The 19,403-nt window shown below is 47.4% G+C and overlaps 3 protein-coding genes across 17 annotated transcripts in view; all 3 read right to left on the reverse strand.

Moving 5' to 3' along the window:
* Nucleotides 1-618, reverse strand: part of VPS8 (VPS8 subunit of CORVET complex) — a 68,610-nt gene extending 67,992 nt beyond the window's left edge. For all 7 annotated transcript variants that reach the window (XM_042024724.1, XM_042024725.1, XM_042024721.1 and 4 more), the window contains exon 1: nucleotides 474-618. In XM_042024724.1, the coding sequence (XP_041880658.1) occupies nucleotides 474-581 (108 nt within the window). In that variant the 5' untranslated portion in view covers nucleotides 582-618. The remainder of the gene's footprint in view (nucleotides 1-473) is intronic.
* Nucleotides 619-742: 124 nt separating this feature from the next.
* Nucleotides 743-7,442, reverse strand: NME9 (NME/NM23 family member 9). Of its 5 annotated transcripts, none has more exons than XM_042024727.1 (8): nucleotides 7,252-7,442; nucleotides 6,785-6,902; nucleotides 4,352-4,409; nucleotides 3,675-3,778; nucleotides 2,495-2,566; nucleotides 1,942-2,058; nucleotides 1,378-1,453; nucleotides 743-833 (listed from the first exon to the last, which is right to left on the reverse strand). In XM_042024727.1, exons 2-8 carry the CDS (start codon nucleotides 6,815-6,817, stop codon nucleotides 829-831), a joined length of 465 nt encoding a protein of 154 aa, XP_041880661.1. In that variant the 5' UTR covers nucleotides 6,818-6,902; nucleotides 7,252-7,442; the 3' UTR covers nucleotides 743-828. The 5 variants fall into 5 exon arrangements, with proteins under 5 accessions (XP_041880661.1, XP_041880663.1, XP_041880660.1 ...); XM_042024729.1 differs by lacking the exon at nucleotides 7,252-7,442 and adding an exon at nucleotides 6,989-7,141 and having other exon boundaries at nucleotides 2,521-2,566; XM_042024726.1 differs by lacking the exon at nucleotides 7,252-7,442 and adding an exon at nucleotides 6,989-7,140.
* A 933-nt stretch (nucleotides 7,443-8,375) lies between these two features.
* Nucleotides 8,376-19,403, reverse strand: part of ARMC8 (armadillo repeat containing 8) — a 63,364-nt gene continuing 52,336 nt past the window's right edge. For 4 of the 5 annotated variants that reach the window (XM_042024735.1, XM_042024736.1, XM_042024734.1 and 1 more), the window contains 7 exons: nucleotides 18,102-18,194; nucleotides 17,485-17,634; nucleotides 15,745-15,840; nucleotides 13,704-13,799; nucleotides 13,170-13,242; nucleotides 12,145-12,238; nucleotides 8,376-10,877 (listed from right to left, as the gene is read on the reverse strand). In XM_042024735.1, coding sequence (XP_041880669.1) covers nucleotides 10,844-10,877; nucleotides 12,145-12,238; nucleotides 13,170-13,242; nucleotides 13,704-13,799; nucleotides 15,745-15,840; nucleotides 17,485-17,634; nucleotides 18,102-18,194 — 636 coding nt within the window. In that variant the 3' untranslated portion in view covers nucleotides 8,376-10,843. Of the gene's footprint in view, nucleotides 10,878-12,144; nucleotides 12,239-12,695; nucleotides 12,809-13,169; nucleotides 13,243-13,703; nucleotides 13,800-15,744; nucleotides 15,841-17,484; nucleotides 17,635-18,101; nucleotides 18,195-19,403 lie in introns of those variants that run through there. The other variant, XM_042024733.1, reaches the window with a different exon arrangement.

Consider the following 19,403-nt stretch of genomic DNA (forward strand, 5'->3'; position numbering starts at 1 on the left):
CCCGAGTGTGTGCGAAGGGAGCCGCCGACCCTCCCTCCCGGGTGTGTTTGGAGTGAGCCGCCGACCCTCCCTCACGGGTGTGCGAAGGGAGCCGCCGACCCTCCCTCACGGGTGTGTGCGAAGGGAGCCGCCGACCCTCCCTCACGGGTGTGCGAAGGGAGCCGCCGACCCTCCCTCCCGGGTGTGTGCGAAGGGAGCCGCCGACCCTCCCTCATGGGTGTGTGCGAAGGGAGCCGCCGACCCTCCCTCACGGGTGTCTGAGCAGATCTGCCAACCCTCTCTGACAGGTGTCTGAGGGGCCCGACCCTCCCTCCCGGCCGTGTGAAGGGACCCGCCGATTCTCTGTCTCACAGGTGTCTGTGTGAGGGACCCGACCCTCCCGTAACGAACCCCTCGGCCCTGCGGGAAGCGCCCGGGCAGGCGCAAGTCCCCGCGGCCCGGCCGTGCCGCCTCCGCAGCGGTTCGGGACGCACCAGCTCGCTGCGAGAGTCCAGCTCACGGTCGAGCTCCACCACACTCAGCCGGTGCGCGGGCGGCTCCGGGCACGGCTCGGGCTCCGCTGGCTCGGGGGCCGCGGCCATGGCCGGGCCGGCTCCGCCGGGACTCGAACCCGCGGCAGGAGCCTCCTCCCCGCGCAGCCGCAGCGCGGCGGGGCCGCCCCCGCGCCGGCCTTAAAGGGGCCGCGCGCCGCCGGCGGCCACCGAGGGCCACCAGCGGCCACCGAGGGGCACGGAGCCGGTGCTGCTGCCACACGAGAGTCTTGTATTTATTGAAAAAGCTCGCATCTGCTCCACAACTGCGGTTGTCATCCCGGACCCGATGGGTGCGTCAGCCTCCGAGGAAAGGAAATGGACAAAATTAACAATAGGCGCAGAAAGGAGAGGCAGAGACCAACATCCCTCACGCCCCTTCAGCCCATGGTGCTTCAGCTAAACCCAGGAGGGTTTTGCTTCGATTCCCAGCATTCCGGAGCCTAAGATTTGGTATGCACAGGGCCAGGATGCAGCACCGTCCCAGCAAAGCCAAGAAAAAATGTCCCTTTTAGGAGAAGAGGCAAAAGCCTTTGGGGATTCATAGCTAATTTTAGACAAGGCAGGAGATGGTGTAACCAGATTTGGAACCCAAGCATCTGTGTTTTCTTTTGAAAACCACTTGGAAACAGAAAGCCATGTGTGGGTCTTCCAAGAGCCCTTGCCAGGCCAGAAGGCAAGGGGTGTCAAATGTAAGATAAAACACATTGGAAGGATAAACATCCACAGTTTCACAATGCCAGACACCCAAACTATGCTGGGCTGTTTGTGTTCCAGGGTGACTCTCCCATGTGTGCTGATCTGTGCCCAAGTGGAGGCATGGCCCCTACACCTGTGCCTGCCTTACCTGTTTGTCCTTCCCGTTGTTCCTCCTGAAGGGGAGCCGTGCTTCCCTGCTCTCTGGAGAAGGCTCTGTCTGGCACCTAGCAGCAAGAGCACATGGCTGAGCCAGGAACATCCCACACACCGCCTCCAGGTGAGCCTGTGCCAGGCAGGTCCCACGCCCCACCTCCCCCTGAGCAGGAACAGCCCTCCTGCTGTCCTGGGCCAGGTCAGCTCAGCAGGGACAGCAGAGGATCTGCCTGTCCAGGCAGGGCACAGCAAGAGCGGGGGGAAGAGCATTCCCAGGAACAGGCCAGGACATGTCAGCAGAGAGCTGCAGGCTTTAGAGGCGCCTTAAGAGCACCAGGTCACACACACCTAAGGCAGTTTTGCTCCTCAGAAGTGTCATTATTTTAGACCACACACACAAAGCCAGGCCCTGTGGTAGTGCCTTAGGAGGCTGGCTGGGCAGGGGAGGGGATTCTTGCAAGGAAGTGGCTCTGCTTTAGAACTGTGCTGGCCCTGGGGAGCTGAACCTCTCCTCTTGCATGCACATCTACAGGTGTTTGAGGCTTTAGTGACCCATTACCACCACAGGCTCTCCTCCACGTTCTAAACCCTTCCTTTCCCCTGCCAGCTGTTCCAGGATGGTCTTCTGGAGCAATGGTGCATCTGCTCCTCTTACAACAGCCACTAATTCTCCTCCCTGGAAGGTGTGAAAAGCAAATCAGTCAACAAGTGCTCAGGTTGTGCTCTCTGGACTCTGGAATTCCCCCCAGCAGCACATCACCCATACTATATGTACCAGGCCCTCCTCCCCTCAGAGCTGCTCAGCTCCACAGCAAGAGGGAAACCTTGGAACAATCTCCTTTGTGCTTCCTCATCAGTCTCAGGATGAAACAAAGCAGCTTGTGAGAGGAGTGAGGTCCTGCAGAAGCAGCAGGCTGAACCTGAAGACTCCACAGGGCAGCACACTGCCTGTCTATTCTAATCTGCACAGCATTTGATCACCAGCAGATACAGAGCAAATAAAATTCCAATCACACGTTAAATAAATAAAATATCTTTCCAAAAGGACACTTGTTCCCACCAGCAGGTCATGTTTATTGCTATGCAGCTAATGGGAAAATATTTTCACTCACTGTATAAAAGAGAAAGACAGGCTCACATTGTCCTCTGTATTTTCCCAGAGCATCAATGGAATCAACTTCAGCCTAAAAGGAATGTAAAATAAAATAGGTGTTTCTAGAAAAGCATTTCTGCTCCAGAGGGATGCACAGGCAAGTGCCTGGACTCAGACACCCTCAGCTGGCTGGTACTCACCACCCACACACAGGAAAACACCTCTGGGTCCCAGACTTTGGGGACAAAATGACACTGGTCAGAGGCAGGGCCACAGCCAGCTCACAGCTCATTTCCAGTGCCTGAGGAGCAGGTAGATGTCACCTGCAGGAGCTGGAGCAGCGCTCCTGTGGGACAGGGATATCTATTCCCAGCAGCTCGCCTGGCCGAGTCCCAGAGGAAAAGCTGACAAGTGAGTTCAGGGCTCCTGCCCACGAGGACTGAGAGAAGTGCCAGGAGGAGCTGCAGTGGCAGCAGAGACAGGAGGGCTGAGCCATGAGGAACCTCACTGCCCTCGGCCCTGTCCACAGTGCAGAGCTGCCTCCAGCCAGGAAAGGCACCTGAACACAGAGTCACTGCCTGGCTGAGGCAGGGAGGGACTTGGGAAGGGCTCCAGTCCCTGCCCAGGGCAGAGCTGCACTCAGGGGTACAGGAGGTTGCTCAAGGCTGTGTCAGTTTTGAGCTCCTCCAAGAATCAGCTCTGCACAGCACTCTGGGAACCTGTCCCAGTGTCCTACACTCCCACCTGAATACTTTTCCCTTCTATTTACTTGGACCTTTCCCTGCTGCAACTTATCCCATTATCTCTTGTCCTGTTGCTGCGTTCCCCTGAGAGACATCAGTGTCTGCCTTCTCCATCCTCCCCCCACTGGACATCTGTCCATTTTCCTCTCCAGGGTGACCAAATCCAGCTCCTTCAGCCTCTCCCTGTACACCAGAGGGAATGTGTTAATGACTCTGTCTAATGTTACTTTCTTAAGTAGAAATCTGGAAAGAATAAAGCAGTTGAAGCCTGAAAAGTCTTAATTATATGAATTCTTATACCCAAGCCCCTGTATGTGGCAGGTTCACTCCCAGCAGCTGCAACTCCTGCACTGCTATGGTTTGGGCTAAATACTGGAAAGATAAGTGATTTCAGCCCTTAGACCTCAGCTGATTTCAGGGTCTGGGTATTTTAAGCAGTGCCAAATAAGATCTTACCACAGCAAAATGCAGGAGATTACTGCCAACTTCATTCCTGATCTTTTGGAACAGATTCACTACTGGTTTGCATGGGCCACACCAGGCTTGAAACACATCAACAACTGCAAGCAGGAAAATGAGTCAGAATGAGGTAAAAATGGGTCAGTTTAGACACAGACCAATAGACCATATGCTAGAAGGGCTGGATTCAGCTCTGAACTGGAAATCCTTGCAAGGTTTGCAATGCTGCATGAGAGGACAGGATTACGTTATAAAATAACAAGCTAAGAATGATGTGGAGGAGTCCACAATGGACATGGCTGTGGCCTTGGAGGTAGCAGAATTCCCAGGGAAAACTGCTGCACAGAGGTAGAGCACACGAGGTTTTCCCAAGAGCCTTGGGAGGCAGGGCTGTTCCTCGTGCTGGGGACAGTCCTGTTCCAAGCAGTGGAGACTGGAGACTCCAGAAGCTCCTGGACCAGCACTGCTTGGATTGCATGACGACTGTCCCACATAAATGAAGAGGACTAAAACCTCCTACTGGTCTCACCTTGGCTAGAATATTTTTTTCTTCCATTCAGGGTAAGGGGAATGGAGAGAGTGACTAAACATCCTTAACACTAGTAATTCCTAACAGTGCTTCTGTCCTTCCAACACAGAACAAGAGCAATTCAGTGTGCTGACCAAACCCTTACCAATGAGTCCTTTGAGACACAGCATTTCTTCCCAAAGCTCCTGGCTAGTGATGTTAATCTGTGTGGAAAATTGAAAAACGCAGTAAAAGCCACAGTAAGTCACCAGGTACTACCCAGTTGCTGCAAACATATTGACAAATTGCTCCAGAGGGACACACCTGCCTGAAGAGGCATTACCTGAGCACTCAGGAATCTCCTCTGGGTGTGATTCTCTCACCTCTGACCAGCTGATCGGGATGTCTCACAAGATCCAAGGAAAGGCAGAGGGAAGGGGCAGCAGCATCCAGCCAACGGCAAGTCCTCCCCTGTTCAGTGGCACTACCAGAACAGTGGCTGCCTGGGGATCCCAGACTCAGTTTGCAGAGAATTGTTCTGGGGGTTGGCTGGTTGGTTGGTTTTGGGTCCCCCAAATTGGGACCCACAGCCCCTTGTCAGGATCTCCACCTGCCTGCCCAGGGCTCCAGTCGAACTACACCTCATTCAGGCCCAGTCCTCACAGGGTCTATGAACCACCTGATTCTCCAGCAGCAGTTTCTCACTTTGCCTGCACACAAACTCTACTGCTTTGAGATGTTTCAGCCTTGAGAAACTGAACTAGTAAATACACAGTTTCCATGATGTGTGGGCACTAGAGCAGGGTCTAAGGACCCAGCATATCCTTACCTGAATTCCCAGCTGCTACCTAAAGACTTCCAAAGCACAGTGAACAGAGAACACAAAGTTCTAGGCTGGGAGAGGCCTGTGGAGTCCTTCACCTAATCCCCTGCACAAAACTCAGTGTTAGACCAGCTTGCTCAGGGATTGACCCTGTCAGGGATGCCCTAGACCATTCCATGTGCTGCACTCTATTATCCCACACTCCCAATGCTGTTATTAGAAAGGATATAATCCTTAGCATCATCCCCATCTTACAGAATGTGCCCTTCAGTATGGACTTAGAAAAACACAGCAAGTTAAAATAAAAAAGGTTTCTTGAGAAATGCAAGACCTGGTTTTGTTCATCCTGAACAATGAAGATTCCTAATTCCTTCCTCAGTGGGTATCATCAACCCCAGCTACATTTAGACTACAATTGAAGACAGGAAGTTGCATCAAGGCCAGCTATTTCACAACAATTAACACCAATGGGCATTAAAGGGCTGTTAAAATCTCACAGCCAAGAATTCCAAGAGTGGAAACTCCATTGCAAATGAAATGCCATCTCTCAGGTGTTCAGAGCTGTGTCACTGGGGGTCACACAGGGCAGTTTCTCCAGGGCCTTGTCTCACTCAGGGCCTGTTCAGCACATGACCCCAAGCTTAGTTTTTTCAGAGAACACCCTCAGAACTACAAAATTTAATTATTCCTAGTGTTGGGACCACCCTCAGAGTGTTTCACAGAATGCTAATGAGTCTAAATGATTTATGACAGTAATTTGTGATAATGAATTTAGCCATGAGTTCAACCACCGGACTCAAGGACTGCTAGCACTCTTCAAGGTGCTTTGCTAATGTCAATGTCCTGAGGCTGCTTGGACCTGGCTTTTCTCTAACAAAACCAGAACCCTTCCAGGACATCCCCTCATGTCCTACACAGGTTCAGCTTTCATCTGCAGATGTAAAAAATCCCAGCTTTCCCTTCGCTGCCAAAGGTGCACAGTCTGGTTGATGTCAAGGTCCCCATCCCACAGGAACACAGCTGGACAAGCAGCAACAGAAACTATTCCCACCTTCATAAAGTGCCCCTCTTTCCTTCTTACACATGTTCACATTTCCCAATTTAAACAGTGAATAAACAAGGCCATAATCTCTTTCATTCTTTCTCTCTTGTGAAGACTGAACTGCTTTTAAAATTCAGAGCAGACCTGTTGAACCCACTTTGGGTTTTCAATGTTTTTGCATAGGGAACTGCTCTTAGAACCCCCCTCTCCCCATGCAGTAGTTATAAAGCACCACTAGGTCACCTGTGCAGTGTAAACAGGGAGAAATTCCTCTACACATCACTGTGAAATAGATTTTTCAGCCTTTGAGTTTTTCTTGTACCTCTGAGCTTTTCCACCTTTACAGCAGTCTTTCTGAATACATGACCTGGCCAGAAATGCCCATCCAGGAGATGCACCAACTCCAGTTCTCTACTCCTGAATGTCCTCTGAGCCATTACCTCACAAAACAGAGGCATTTTGGTCCCTGACAGCAGCTAAACCTGTGCTAGGCCCCAATGGCCCCAGACACAACCTGCAGCAGCTCCCTCTGCACCGCACAGCCCTTACTGGGGACAGCTGTGACCTGCCAGGTCCTCCCACGCTTCCCACCTGCCTTGTGGGAACGCCTCTTCCCCATGAGGACCTCGCAGAGGGGCTTTGCCAGCAGAATCTGAGATACCCCAAGGCTGAACTCCATCCTTTGCCCTTACTGAGAGTTTACAAGCTCTGCTAAAGGCCTGGCTACTACTGACCTGCAGCACTAGCTCCTTTTTCTTTGCAGCCATCCTTCTGCAGGAACAGGGTCCTTTGAGCAGCCAAGCACAAAGCACTGCAGACAGCCTCTAACCCTGGATCCAACTGCTGGCCAACCTGCAGCAGAGAGAGAGCTTTTTACCTGTGTCTGCTGCTCCAGCCCGGACACGGCACCCACAGCATCGCCCCAAACCTGGGCCCACCTTTGCTCGCACCTCCTGCGAGAGCCGAGCTGCTGCTGCTGCGGGGCTGAGCTGCCGCTCCCTCCCTCCCGGGGCCTTGTGCAGCAGCTGGCAGGACCCCAAGGCTGCCATGGCAGCGCTGGCATCGCCAGGGCAGCGACAGCCCGGCCCGCCCCCGTGCCCGGTGCTCCGTCTCTGCCGGGAGCCCTGGAGCCGCAGGTGGAGCCTCCACACCTGCCCGGCTCCCCCCGCCCCACACTCAGGCCCCACTCCAGTCTTCGCACCTGAACTGGGGGCTCAAAGCAAGGCGTGGGATCCAGGCGTGACCTCCAGCACGGAGCAAGGGTGTCCCCCTCCAACCAAGCTCAGTTTGGGGAGGTTTGGGGCTTTCTTTTCCTGTCTGCAGTGGGAGCAGGGCCCAGCAGCCCTCGGTGATGCCGTTTGGGCATGGCTGCTGCTCTGACCCGCTCCCTTCCCACCCCTGGGCACACCCTGGAGCTGCTTCTTGGCACACAGCACACGGCGGCTGCTGGCTCCTGCTGCCCACCTTCCTCCTGGCTGAGGATTCAGGTTTTGGTACATCAGTGGCCCCAGAATGTCTCTTTTTAGGGAAATCAGCCTGCAGAAAAGCCCTGATGATTTTGACCACCACTGAAAGTTTGCAAACTGACAGCTCACATTGTGCTCACACTTCAGGATTACCAAAGAAAGCCCTTTTAAAGCCATTTTCTACTCTTCAAGAACCTAATCTCAGGCACCTCAGTTATTCCTGTGCCTGCTGTGTCACTGCTTCAGCAGTTTTGTGGAGGCACTGCAATGGGTAAAGTCTGTAAAAATAAACTTTAAAAAAAATGAGATGTTAGCCTTTACAATATCCTGGCACAAGCTGCTTCATGCAGGCCACTTAGCTTCTTTCACTACCAAAATGCAAAGCTGTGACTGCAACAACAGCCACAGGATGTCTCATTTGATTTTCTGTGTGGGAGAGACAGTCCAAACGTGGAATGAAGGTGGTGGGGAGAGCCAAGGGTACCACTTTTCTGACAGCTGGTGTCCCAAATCCCCTGCTCAACTATTCACTTTGTAGCACCTGTAACCTCTGCAAGAAGGACTCATCACTAGACCCAGAGATGAAGAGAGGACATACTTATCAACGTCCATCAGGATGGCTTTTCAGCAGGGAAAGGGCCCAAGAACAGCAGAAATCCTGGTGATTCATATGATGTCCAGACAAACTTTGCTTTGGTTCTGCAAGCAACCCTGGAATTCACAAGCTGCTGCTACCTCTTTAAGTTGGGAAAGACTCTGGGTGACCAGGAAAGTCTCTGCCCCACTGTGAATCTTAGGCTGTAGAGAAGCCGGCACAGAGAGCTCATATTTCTTCAGGAAGCTGAGAAAAATCTAGATGTTCTGGTAAAGTTCTTTTTATTTACAGTATTCTTCTTATTGTACATACCTATAGCAACATCAAAAATTATTCACAAAGCTTAACTGAGTGTAAAAATGTTCTCATCCAACAGTTTGTCCTCTCAATAGCTGTGGAAAATGTCAACTGTTCTCATGAAGCAACAAGATTGTCTGAGCATTGGTTTTTAGTTTTTCTGGCAGAATTTTAGGAAACCACCTCAAAACTTGTAGAGATACTTTTACTCACCTTTTTTCTGAACACCTGTAGGCACCAAAGTTCTATAGAATCAAACTCAGATTTGCTTTGAGAAATGTGAGTTGGGGAAGGATGAGAAGAAATACATAAGAACTCGAGCTCCTAAACACAGACAGAATGGAGCAGGGAGATGCCCACTGGACATTTTGCATTTACAATACCTGCCTCAGAACATTTTTCTCGGTTCAAGCAAAAATATATTTGACTGAATTTTATAAACAGGACTTCACTTCTGAGCTACTGAGATTTAACAAGTTCTCACGTTTTTACTTTCCCTTTTATTCAACCCCCAAAGTCCATCATGAAACATTTGCAGAAGGACGTTAAGAAACTGCCAGTCACTTACTGCAATGCCTGGGGAAAAAGTGTCAGGTGCTCACTTTTATTTGTCTTTGAGAGTGGAAGAAGTTACATGAAATGTAGATATTCTCCTTTGCAACCAAGTGATAACAGTTATCTGATACACAGCACATTCAAATTCCAGGCCAAACTGTGGTCACATTTTCTGACACAAAGAGTTACCTTGGAAAAAAAGTAAGGCTGTCATCACAATTTGACCTTCTGATTAGAAATAAAAGATTTAGATAATTATCAAAATTGGTTAGCAAAGTTACAGACTTCTCTTCTTGCTGCAGCCTTCCTGAAGCTCAGTGTAAGAGAAGAAAGATTTGGTTTAAGACACTGGCTGCAAACTCTAGTGCCTGTTAGTGCTATGTAAATACAGTGTCTGGAGAGTCTGACTATGAGCTATGGTCTAAACTGAAACCAGAAAGGAGACCTGGGCAGAGAGTCAGAACCCTGAACTTCTGGAGGAGACTGGGAAGCCACTGGGCTCTGCCATTCCAACCTCACACAGTCCCCTTCACCTGCACTCACGTTTCCCTCTGCACACTTGCAGGCACCATTTCAGGAACATACAGACAGTCAGGGCTTCTGGATGCACTCACACCCCACCAATTATCCAGCAATCTAAATCCATGCACGTGTGTATAGCTGCATATATACAGAAAATCTGTAGCAACATTACTGAGCTATAGAACAAGACCAAACCCCCAATTTTTCCATCCCTTCCCCAACTTAATGCACTCAGTTGATGTTTTGTGGAAATAATTTGGAAGTCACTTAACTATTTGTGGAGATAAAGGATGCAAAACAAAAGCAATCCCTTAATCACTGCTTGCCAGCTCCTTCTAGTCTCTGGAAGGTGTAACTTCTGCAACACACTGTTTGCTCTGCTGACACCAGTGATCAGCAAATCCTTCTCACCATGAATAAGCCAATCTTTCAGCAATTAGCTGAGCAAGTTCCTGGCTGGCAGAGCAAGAGCTTATTCCTGCTGATCTTGCAGCCACCTGCTCCTTTCCAGAAAAGCATCAGTCATGCTACCCCTGAAGTATGGGCTTGTTTTCTAAAAATGTAAAGAAACCCAAACCCAATCCAGCTGTCCCATTCCATGGATTTGAGCATGTCATCGATACCAGGTGACCTTGTATTGTGGCAAAGAACTCTTGGACCTTGTCACTACAGAATGTGCTGCTTGGAACTTGGAGTCTATTGTCTCCCTCTATTTTTCTCTTTAAAAAGGAAGTATAATGTAAGTTAAGCTGAAGTTCAGAAATGCATATATTTTACTTAAAAACATTCATCTGTTCAAAATTCAAAATAAACTTTATGGGATACAACAGTTTGGTTCTTTTTTTTTAAATAACATTTCATTCAAACTGTATATAATTCATTGAAGTATTCGTACAGCAAACAATGGTTAACCCTTGAAAACCTGTAGAAAAAGATTTTCACACAAAAAAAAGGAAAACCAAAAGTGAGGTCTCACACCCACACACTCAGCCCAGCACACACACACACTCAAGCACCCACGCACCCACACAAGGCTGCAGCTAAAGCAGAGAATTGGAGGCCCAAAAGGAAAACAATGACTGATTGTTCTATCTGAGAGTCCAGGTAGCTCAGGAAAAAAAACCCCAAAAAACCAAAACAACCCCCCCAGAGTCCTCTGAGTAAAGAAACTACCTCAAGAAAATTCTCAAGTGCACTGGAGACCTGATCATTCGAACTGTTTCTGCAAAGCAGCTCCCTGCACCTGAGAAAAATGCAGCCCAAGGTGACTTGTGCAAATATAAGGAGTCAGGAGTATCTCCTGCTGTTCCTTAAGTAGACATGAGGGGTGTCCATAGATTCAATTATAATGTCTTTGATCATGCAAGGTACTGCTGGAGTGCTGTCTTCGCCCTGCAAGAAGGAACAACCCATTAATTACAGGAGTCTGGCTTCAGCAGCAGCAGCAGCTTCATGGGCAGGCCCAGAGTGTGCCAGCAGAGAGGGAGGGAGGATGGCTGAGGAAAAAGCTCCCTCACTTCGGAAGGACCTGGCCCATGGGGCAGAAATGCTCTGTGGGGCTGTAACTGTTAAAGAATCCACCTGGCATCCAAGGATAACCTGATCTAGCCAATGACACTGGATCCCAGCACCAACTGAGGCACTCCCAGCACGGCGGGGCTTGGGATGTGTGTTACACACACACCTTCCAAAATCCCTCAAATGAACAGTCACTGAAGAGCAGTTGCTTTCTGTAATACAGGTGTACCATGAAAAGCAGGTCTTTGAGCTGAGAAATCAAGGAGAGTCAACTCAGAACATACTAAAAGCACATCACTCCTGTCAGGAATCCTGCAGGAATCCTGGCCCCACTAAAAACACACAGTGAGGTGAGAGGGAGGAAGAAGCCAGTCTAATACTGGAATTTATGTCATCTAACATTGTGCAACATTTTTGTTAAGACAAAAACACCTCCCACCAGTCTGGGGTTACAGTTGCATCATCACATGGGCTAATTCTGAGCTTCCTCCCACCTGCAGTGAGAAACTTAGCTCTTCCTTTGTCCCCCACAGCTCCCAACCTGCTACCATGACCTAACAGACTTTTCCAGGAGCTGATACAACTCATCAACATGGAAGATTCTTTATTTGTTTCTTCCCAGCTTCCTGCTGTGATCACAAGCCATATTAGCTCATGGAGGGGGCTGGTGTGGCAGTGGTGGGATATCAATATGTTCCTGATTATCACTTTCAGTGCTGATACTCTGGCACAGATTTTAAGATGAGAAGCCCTAACTTTACTACAAAGATGTCTAACACTAAAACATCTTTCATAAACCCAAGAATCTCAAATTTAATGCATTTTAAAAACAACTGCACAGTTTTGAGTTGTGTTATCTGTGACATCTTCCAAAAATCAGATTTTCTCCTTTATTTCACGGAAGAAATATGGGCTGTTGCTCACTGTAGGTGGGATAACTGCAAAAGGTTAACACAAAGCCCCAAAAATTGTCAGTAGCTGTTTTGGTTTTACACGTTTGGGAAGCAGCCAGATGATCTCTGTGGATACTAACACAGGCAACAGCAGAGGTGTGTGCAAAGTTACTGTTGGGCTTAATTAGTTTAAAATAATTTAACTGAGATTAACAACTGTGGTGATGCTGTATTATCTTCATACTCACTTGTCACACAGATTTGGATCTGAGGACTGACTCAGTTTATGTAGAATATCTACTATTCCCATGTCTCGGAGCTTGTCTTGGCGCTCCTGTGAACCTGCAGCAACAAATCACATTGTTGGGAGTGGCACCAGCCCAAGTGTCTGCAGGACAGCAGAGAGGAGGGCAGCAGGAACCAGCTAAAGGAGGGGTAAGGAGCAATGTCCAGCTAGAGCACAGCCATGGAACTCCCTCAGCTCTGCCTGCTTCCCCACGAAGCTCCAGCTTCTTTTGCTGTGCTCCGTGTCCAAGTTTAGAGCCAAGAACATCTTGAAGGCAAGAATCTCTATCCTAAGGTATCCTGACTTCAGCTGTTTTATTCTCATCTCTGTGATTTCACAGGATTTGGATGCAGAGAACATTCCCCTGGCGGTGTTTCTGAGCCTGACTTCTGCCCTCTCCTCCTCTCACCATATTCCCCTGAGCAGCAGCATCCTTCAGCTGCCCCCTGGTAACCTCCCCCTCTCCCATGCCATGACTCTTCTCACCCAATGCCTTATCCATTGCTCCCAGTTCCACCCACAAGTCCTTTAGCTGGTTTCAGCCCAAGCCACTCCAGCCATCCCATGCTGTGGAAAATTTCTTTGCCAGAAATCCCCTTCTAATCCATTTATTCTCTCCAGTGAACCTGTTCCCTCCAACAATGGGTTTCCATAGCCCCTGCAGGACCTGGAAGCTCTTACAAGAATTCTCTTTCACTCCAATTGTTTTGAGACTTCACAGAAATGCTACAGGTGAAAACCTCCCACTGTGTCTCTGCAGCTCCTGTTTATTGTCACTGTGTCCTTGTGTCTCCCCCAGAACAGCTCCCTGCAGTCTCCTCTGTCTCCTGACCACTCCCACGTATTCCATCCTACACCTATAATGATGTTTCCCATTATACTTTGGATCCCACTGCACTGTGCACTGCAAATATTGATTGCTGAGCAACAAAAGCTTTTTGATCAGGATAGTAAGTTGCCTGTGCATTAAGAAGGAGGGTTTCTTACCTTCCTCTTCATTCCATATGAGATTAGATATACAGAACATGGCAGCAAGCTGTAGTTTAGCATTTGAATGACTCTACAGAAAAATAGAATACAAGTTTAGAAGAAGAAATTCAGAAATTCACAAGGCTTATATTTTGGCATTCATCATGTAATAAGATAGCAAAGCTGGGACTAATTCTTATCTACAATTTCTCTCAAAGATAGGGCCATAATATAAGGCACTTGAGTAGTGGTCAATCACTTCCTTCCAAATATTTACTAACGTCTCCAAGATATGCCTTTGCCAAGTTCATGAAATGTTTTCCATGTAGGTGACGCCCCTGTAATGTTTTTATGGGAAATAAGCCCTGGATTCTCCTTTTAGCCAGCTCCTTTGTATGCCTCTGCCATACAGAACTGCACTTATGCCCCACTGGTTATATGGAAATTAAGTGCATGAGAGTGAACAATTCACAAAACAAAATCCTAAAGCACTTTCCCCTTATCATTCCTGCAAAAGACCAACACAAATCCTTTAAGAGAAATCCCCCCTACCATGTAGTATTTGATTTTCTGCAGGATGTCATCATTGGTCATAATCAGTTCTTTTGCTGTCGTGCCATCTGCTATATTGGCAAGGATACACAATGTCTGAAAGAGAGAAAAACTGGGAAGTTATTTGGCCCCAGATCACATCCCATGATTTATACAGCTTCCCTGACAGCTCTGAACTCGAGACAAACAATTCCTTTAATTATTTTAATATCTTTAATCTGGAGTTTCCAGCTTTCTCACATCCAGGGCCAATGCCAAGGAGTTACCAGCTGTGGGGAGCAGCCCTGGCCAAAACCACTCATCGCCATTTTAAAGTGAAGAGCAGCACTCATTAATTCATTGCAAGGAAGAACATTTTAAGTCTCTTATAGAAATCTGTGACATATAGGAAAGAATAAATGCCCTGGAATATAGAGCAGTCTGTTCTTCAGCAGTGGCTGGGGGGAAAGGAAAAACAACAAACCCCAACCATTTCCACCCCGTTCTTCAGGTCAGGAACAGGCGAGACAGAGGCCCTTCTGCTGATCTGGCAGAGCAGTAATTTGGTCTCAACAAGTCTAATCACAGTTGTCACCTGCACAGGAAACTCCAGCTACTTCTGCAGCTGGTTATTTCTTGCAAATTAGAGGAGCCATCCCACAGGATGCCCTTGAAGCACCCTGGCACTACCTGCACAGAACTTTGACTGGCACAGCCCCTTCCCTGGCTCTCAGGGGCACCAGCAGATGCTCCACAAGCTCTTTCCCAAAGAGCTCTGGAAGAAGACCATTTTTTCTGGACATACTGGGAGGACACTGGAGCATGATCAGCACTTGCATGGTGCTTGTGTCTAAGCTGCACTGCACTGTGTCAGCAGCTGCAGAGACTAATTACTTCCAAGCTGCTAATTACATCCTGATGAGGCCAGCAGTGACAGAGACAAGCGCTGTCCTGCTGCAAGCAGGGGGTCTGGTGTGCAGACAGGTATTACTGGATTTTGAAGTAAGAGCCAGCTGCACCACAGGGACCAAGGAAGAGCTCAGTGGATAAAGGCCTCAAAGCCCATATTCAGCCCAGCCCTTTCCCAGATTATTTCCCAGGTATGCTGGTTCTCTTGCACAGTGATGGAGAGGCTTGGCAAGGTAAATAACCTGTGGCAATAAAGGCCATTCCTGTCACCACGGCTTTATCAGGAAGACCTATTTAGAAAGACACACATGATTAATTCTCAGCTGTTTCAGATCCATGGTGTCACTAAACTTGCTAGCAAGTCTTTGGGGATTGTTTTTTGCTAATTTTGCACTTAAATCACCAAAGGAGGCTTGTTGGCCTTCAGCCTGTCCTTCCCTGAGCAGGGATTTAGTCCAGCTCTACTCCTACAGTCATTTCCTGTGCTGTTTGCTACCCATATCCAACCCAAGCCAAAGCAATCCTCTGGCATCTCCCACAGCTTCTTGCTGCCCCCATCCTCCCCCACCACACCCTGTATGAGGCTCTCCCACTGCCTGTCCTGTCTGGCACAAGAGTTATCCAGCCAACTCCTGCTCACCTGTCCTCTCACTGCTGCTTCAGCACCCCCACAGCAGCTGTCCCTGTACACTGGTTCCAGGATGCCATTCTCTGCTGGCCATCTCCTCTTTCCCTCTGCCTTTGCTCTTGCAGATTCCTTTTCTTAAGTTTCCATTTGTCAGGGCGGGTCCCTCCCCACTTTTTCCTGAGCTCCACCAGGATGCTCTTTGCCCTGCTAGTGCTTCTCCTTCTCTTCCTAGTGCCCCCTTCCTGCCATGCAATGGCTCCAATTTAATTCTTCTACCTTCACATCCCTCCTCTTCGCCAAACCTACATTTGCAAAACCAATCTGAATTCAGTTCAAACAATACTGCAACAATCCATTAGAAAGAAAAGCATTCTTGTAGGTACTCAAGGTATTCATCTGACAGATCTCAGTAAAATATTCACAGCACATCATAATCCCAAACAAAAAAGACATGTTGTGAACACTAAGCACTCTTTGCTCTCTTTTATTTTATTCTGCCAAGACAACACAAAACAGAAATGGTACCTGCTCTTTGACTTCTATATTGTGCTCCCCTTCCAGAATGAGGGTCACTGCTTGCATGATTTGCTTCCCATGAGTGCTCATTATGTAGTCTATGTGCTGCCAAAGCAAGGATGAAATACAGTTAGTGTAACTCCCCAGACATGAAGGGACATTCCTGCTTGAATCACTCCAAGTGAGGAGCAGCAACCCTGCCCACCGAGCACTGCTCCCAGTGAGCTCTCCCAAACCAAGGATTTATCACAGCAGAAACACTCTTCATGTGGAGCCTGCTCTTGTCTGAGAGAGCATCATACAGGCCTCAGTGGTGCTTTCCCTGTCACCTGCAGGGAAGACACTGCTGTCCCAGTTGCATGGAGGCCAGGCTGAGGACTGAACCCTGCTGACCCAGTGTGATGCTGCAGTTAGAAACAGCCACTTCTGTTCTGATAACCAGGGGGTAATATCAGAGAGGGGTGAGAAAACAGATGTTTCTTCTCTGGTGTTTGCTACTCTTGCAGGGACACTGTGCCCAGGTTCAATAGCCACATTTCCAAAGCCTGAGAGGGGACAAAGAAATAAGCCAGATGCATTGCTTATTGTCTGGGAAAAGTGCCCTAAGTTCACAGGATCACAGCTCAAAGGTCACTTGATGACAGACTATAAACACTAGAATATAAGAGAAAAGATTAAACAAGATCTACTGGATTAACTGATAACCAAACCTCAGGAGTGGCAGCAAACAGGCACCAGAGGTGACCAGCACACAGCACACTATAATTCTTTAAGACCTCAGGGATTCTTGTAGGACTTCTTAAAATTGCTAATAATGAGATTTCATTGGAAAGCTGCTGGATGAGTTATTCTGGGTAGAGGCTGAAAATGCCTAGTTCTGGCTCTAAATCCTACCACAGGAAGCAGTGAAGCTGGCACATAGCTCCAGATGGAGAACACCTTAAGTGACAATGAGAATTGTCAGGGTGAATTCAATGAATGACTGGCTATTAAATATTTTTTCACAGTAAGACAGAGCTAATTTTCTATGAAGGTTATTGAGACTCAATGAGTACAAATATCAGAAGATTTTTTACAGTGACCTTTTTATGGCAGAAACACAATATGTGATAAATGCACATGGGTTTTTTCCCCTCAAAAATGTTGGCTTGCCAAATATTTGCTGCATGTTTTCCCTCTGTTCTTCACAGGGAATTACCCTTTTCTTTTTCTCCACAAGTATCTCTCTCCCCCTGTCAAAAACAACTCACGGGCTTACATTTTCCAACCATTTTATTTCGGGGGGTAAAATGAATGTCTGCGTTTTGTAAGTGCACAGTCCCACAGCCAAATGCACAAAGCCAGTACTATCTGTGTAGCTGGATAAGAAGTATTTCAAGTGCCAAGGAAGAAAAAACACAGGTATCTCTAAGACCTGGACCTTTCCATACACTGACTCAATGGTGCAACCCTCAGTGTTGTTCTGGACAAGTTTCACAGAGAAATTGCTATGAAAATAATGTTGCTGAAAGCTAAATGCAATGGAATTGAACATTTTAATTTAATGTCTAGCTTTAATAATAATTGCAATGTTTTCATGGATGCAGAGAATTCTTTCAAATGTTTTCTCACACTGATTTGCACATTTGGTTACAGATATTTGAATAAATCCAAGTGGTGAAACAGAAAAATAACTTGTCTTGCACAGAAGTGCTGCATTGGCTGCATGATTGATCAGCTTCCAGAAGGTCTGTTTGCAGCTCTACTTACTGGGCGAGTGGAGAGAAGATTCCTGAGCAGTCCCAAAGTTTTCATCAGAACATTTACATCGGAATCAGAAAGCAACTGAAACAACTGCTCTGTGCTCAGACCTCGCAGGATGTCTGACTTGATCTTCTGTTCTGCTTGAAATGCCATATTCTGAAACAGACACACTTTTTAATTGATTTTTTTTACCTGAAAGCCTGGGCTTTCACTCTTTTAGTAGACTATTCCCTACAAGAATATATCCTTCCTAAATTAATCTTGCAAAAAGGCTGTAATTTATGAGCAACTGCTACACAGTGAATTCCATTTCCACATTGTCTTACACCTGACCTGGTTATTACCTGCTTTTATTTGCCCCCTGGCATGCTACTGACTCTACTTAACTGCTTCCCTGAATGACCTTGGCAACAAAATTGGTACCAGAACTGAAGAATTTATTTTACTTTATGGACTAATAGATGAAGTGTTCCAGGCTGATGCTGCTTTTCTTCTGCAGTTCAGTGGAAAGACAAGCCAGATTTCAATTACGTCGTTTTTAATAACAAGTTCCATGAGGTAAGTTCACAAACTTTTTAAGGAGCACACTCACAAGTGGTCCTTCACTGGGGTGTCCTACTCACCATCAACGCCCAGATGCCGTTCACTCGCAAGGCAAGGTTTTCACTCTGGGTTAAACTACACAGAAGTTCTATGGCTCCTGATTCTAAAATAGGCTGAAAGGAGGAGGGAAAAACACATCTTTACAACACTACTTAGACTAAGTGCATAAATGAAAACATAAAAAATATACTGCTTGTATCTTATTCTTGAGCTTGCAACATGCCCAGGGCACTCACATGAGCTGGCCATGCACACCCCATAACCATGACCACTTAAAAGTAGGTTTTTATGAAAAAAAGTCAGGACAAGGCAGCAGCTGCCTTCTCCTACGTCTCTGTGTTTGTAGAGACACAGATGCACACACATTTATGTGTGTATATACCTCATCACACGCTGCTGTGGTATTGCACACACATCTGCCAAACCCCACAAGCAAATGGGTTTTCCTAGAAACTTCCAGCTCAGGACTGCTCTCCAAAAACAATCTTCCTTCAATCACATCATTTTGGGTAATAAGAGGGATATATGTCACTGTTTAAAAGAGGTTAAGGACAATGAAAGCTACTTGACACCGTGCTTGACATTAAATCTTTGTGTCCTGTAATCAGACCAAATGAAAACCCAGGACAAAAACTTCAGCATAATAAAGAAAACTGTAGACTTCTTGATTGAAATACAAGAAAAATATCAATCCATGCACTTTTCTTTCACACTGATTAATGTACTGAAAGTGAAGTTTGGAACAACTGCCTTCCTCCTGGACTGAATTCACTGGTTCATCCAATGAAAACAGGAATGCGTGGAAGGGACTGGATGCTGCAGGAGCAGCAGCAGTTTGTGCCCAGCTCACCTGGTCCCAGGTGCTCTGCACTGCAAGAACCTGCCAGGGATTTCACCACAGTCCCAGGGGCTGCTCCATGGCCACAGCACTGGGAGACATTCCCAAACTGGAATGACCCAGCTCTTCACAGGGTACAACACAGAGCCACTTCAGCTTTGCTCATTTACTGCAGTGACTGGTGCTTTATACACAACTTTCAAAGTATTATGTAGAAGAAAAAGGCGCTATGTAAAAAGATCAGGTGCCTTATAGAGGCTTTCAAACCTAGTACTTCTAAATACTCCTTCCCCTTACACAATCAATTTTCTTTTGGCAATGATGTTTTTGACATGAACCGTGTATCCTGACAGAAAATCCAGTATTTCACTCCGATTTGAAGTGGAAACACTACAAAAAAAAACCCAAAAAAACCCCACAAAAATAAAACCAAAACAAAACGAACCAAACAACAACAAAAAAATCCAATAAAAACCAACCAACC

Source organism: Corvus kubaryi, unplaced genomic scaffold (assembly GCF_017639235.1).
Source record: "Corvus kubaryi isolate FWS band 111438036 unplaced genomic scaffold, C.kubaryi_AGA036_p1.0 37264, whole genome shotgun sequence".
Classification (NCBI taxonomy): Eukaryota; Metazoa; Chordata; class Aves; order Passeriformes; family Corvidae; genus Corvus; species Corvus kubaryi.

What these genes read in the sequence shown, in the direction of transcription:
- NME9 (XM_042024727.1), bottom strand. Translation starts at nt 6,817, where the DNA reads ATGGCTGCAAAGAAAAAGGAGCTAGTGCTGCAG. An exon ending in CTGTCTTTCTCTTTTATACA is followed by an intron (nt 2,059 to 2,494) that starts GTGAGTGAAAAT and finishes CACACCTTCCAG; the next exon opens with GGAGGAGAATTAGTGGCTGT. An exon ending in GTGGAGGAGAGCCTGTGGTG is followed by an intron (nt 1,454 to 1,941) that starts GTAATGGGTCAC and finishes TCTTGCTGCTAG; the next exon opens with GTGCCAGACAGAGCCTTCTC.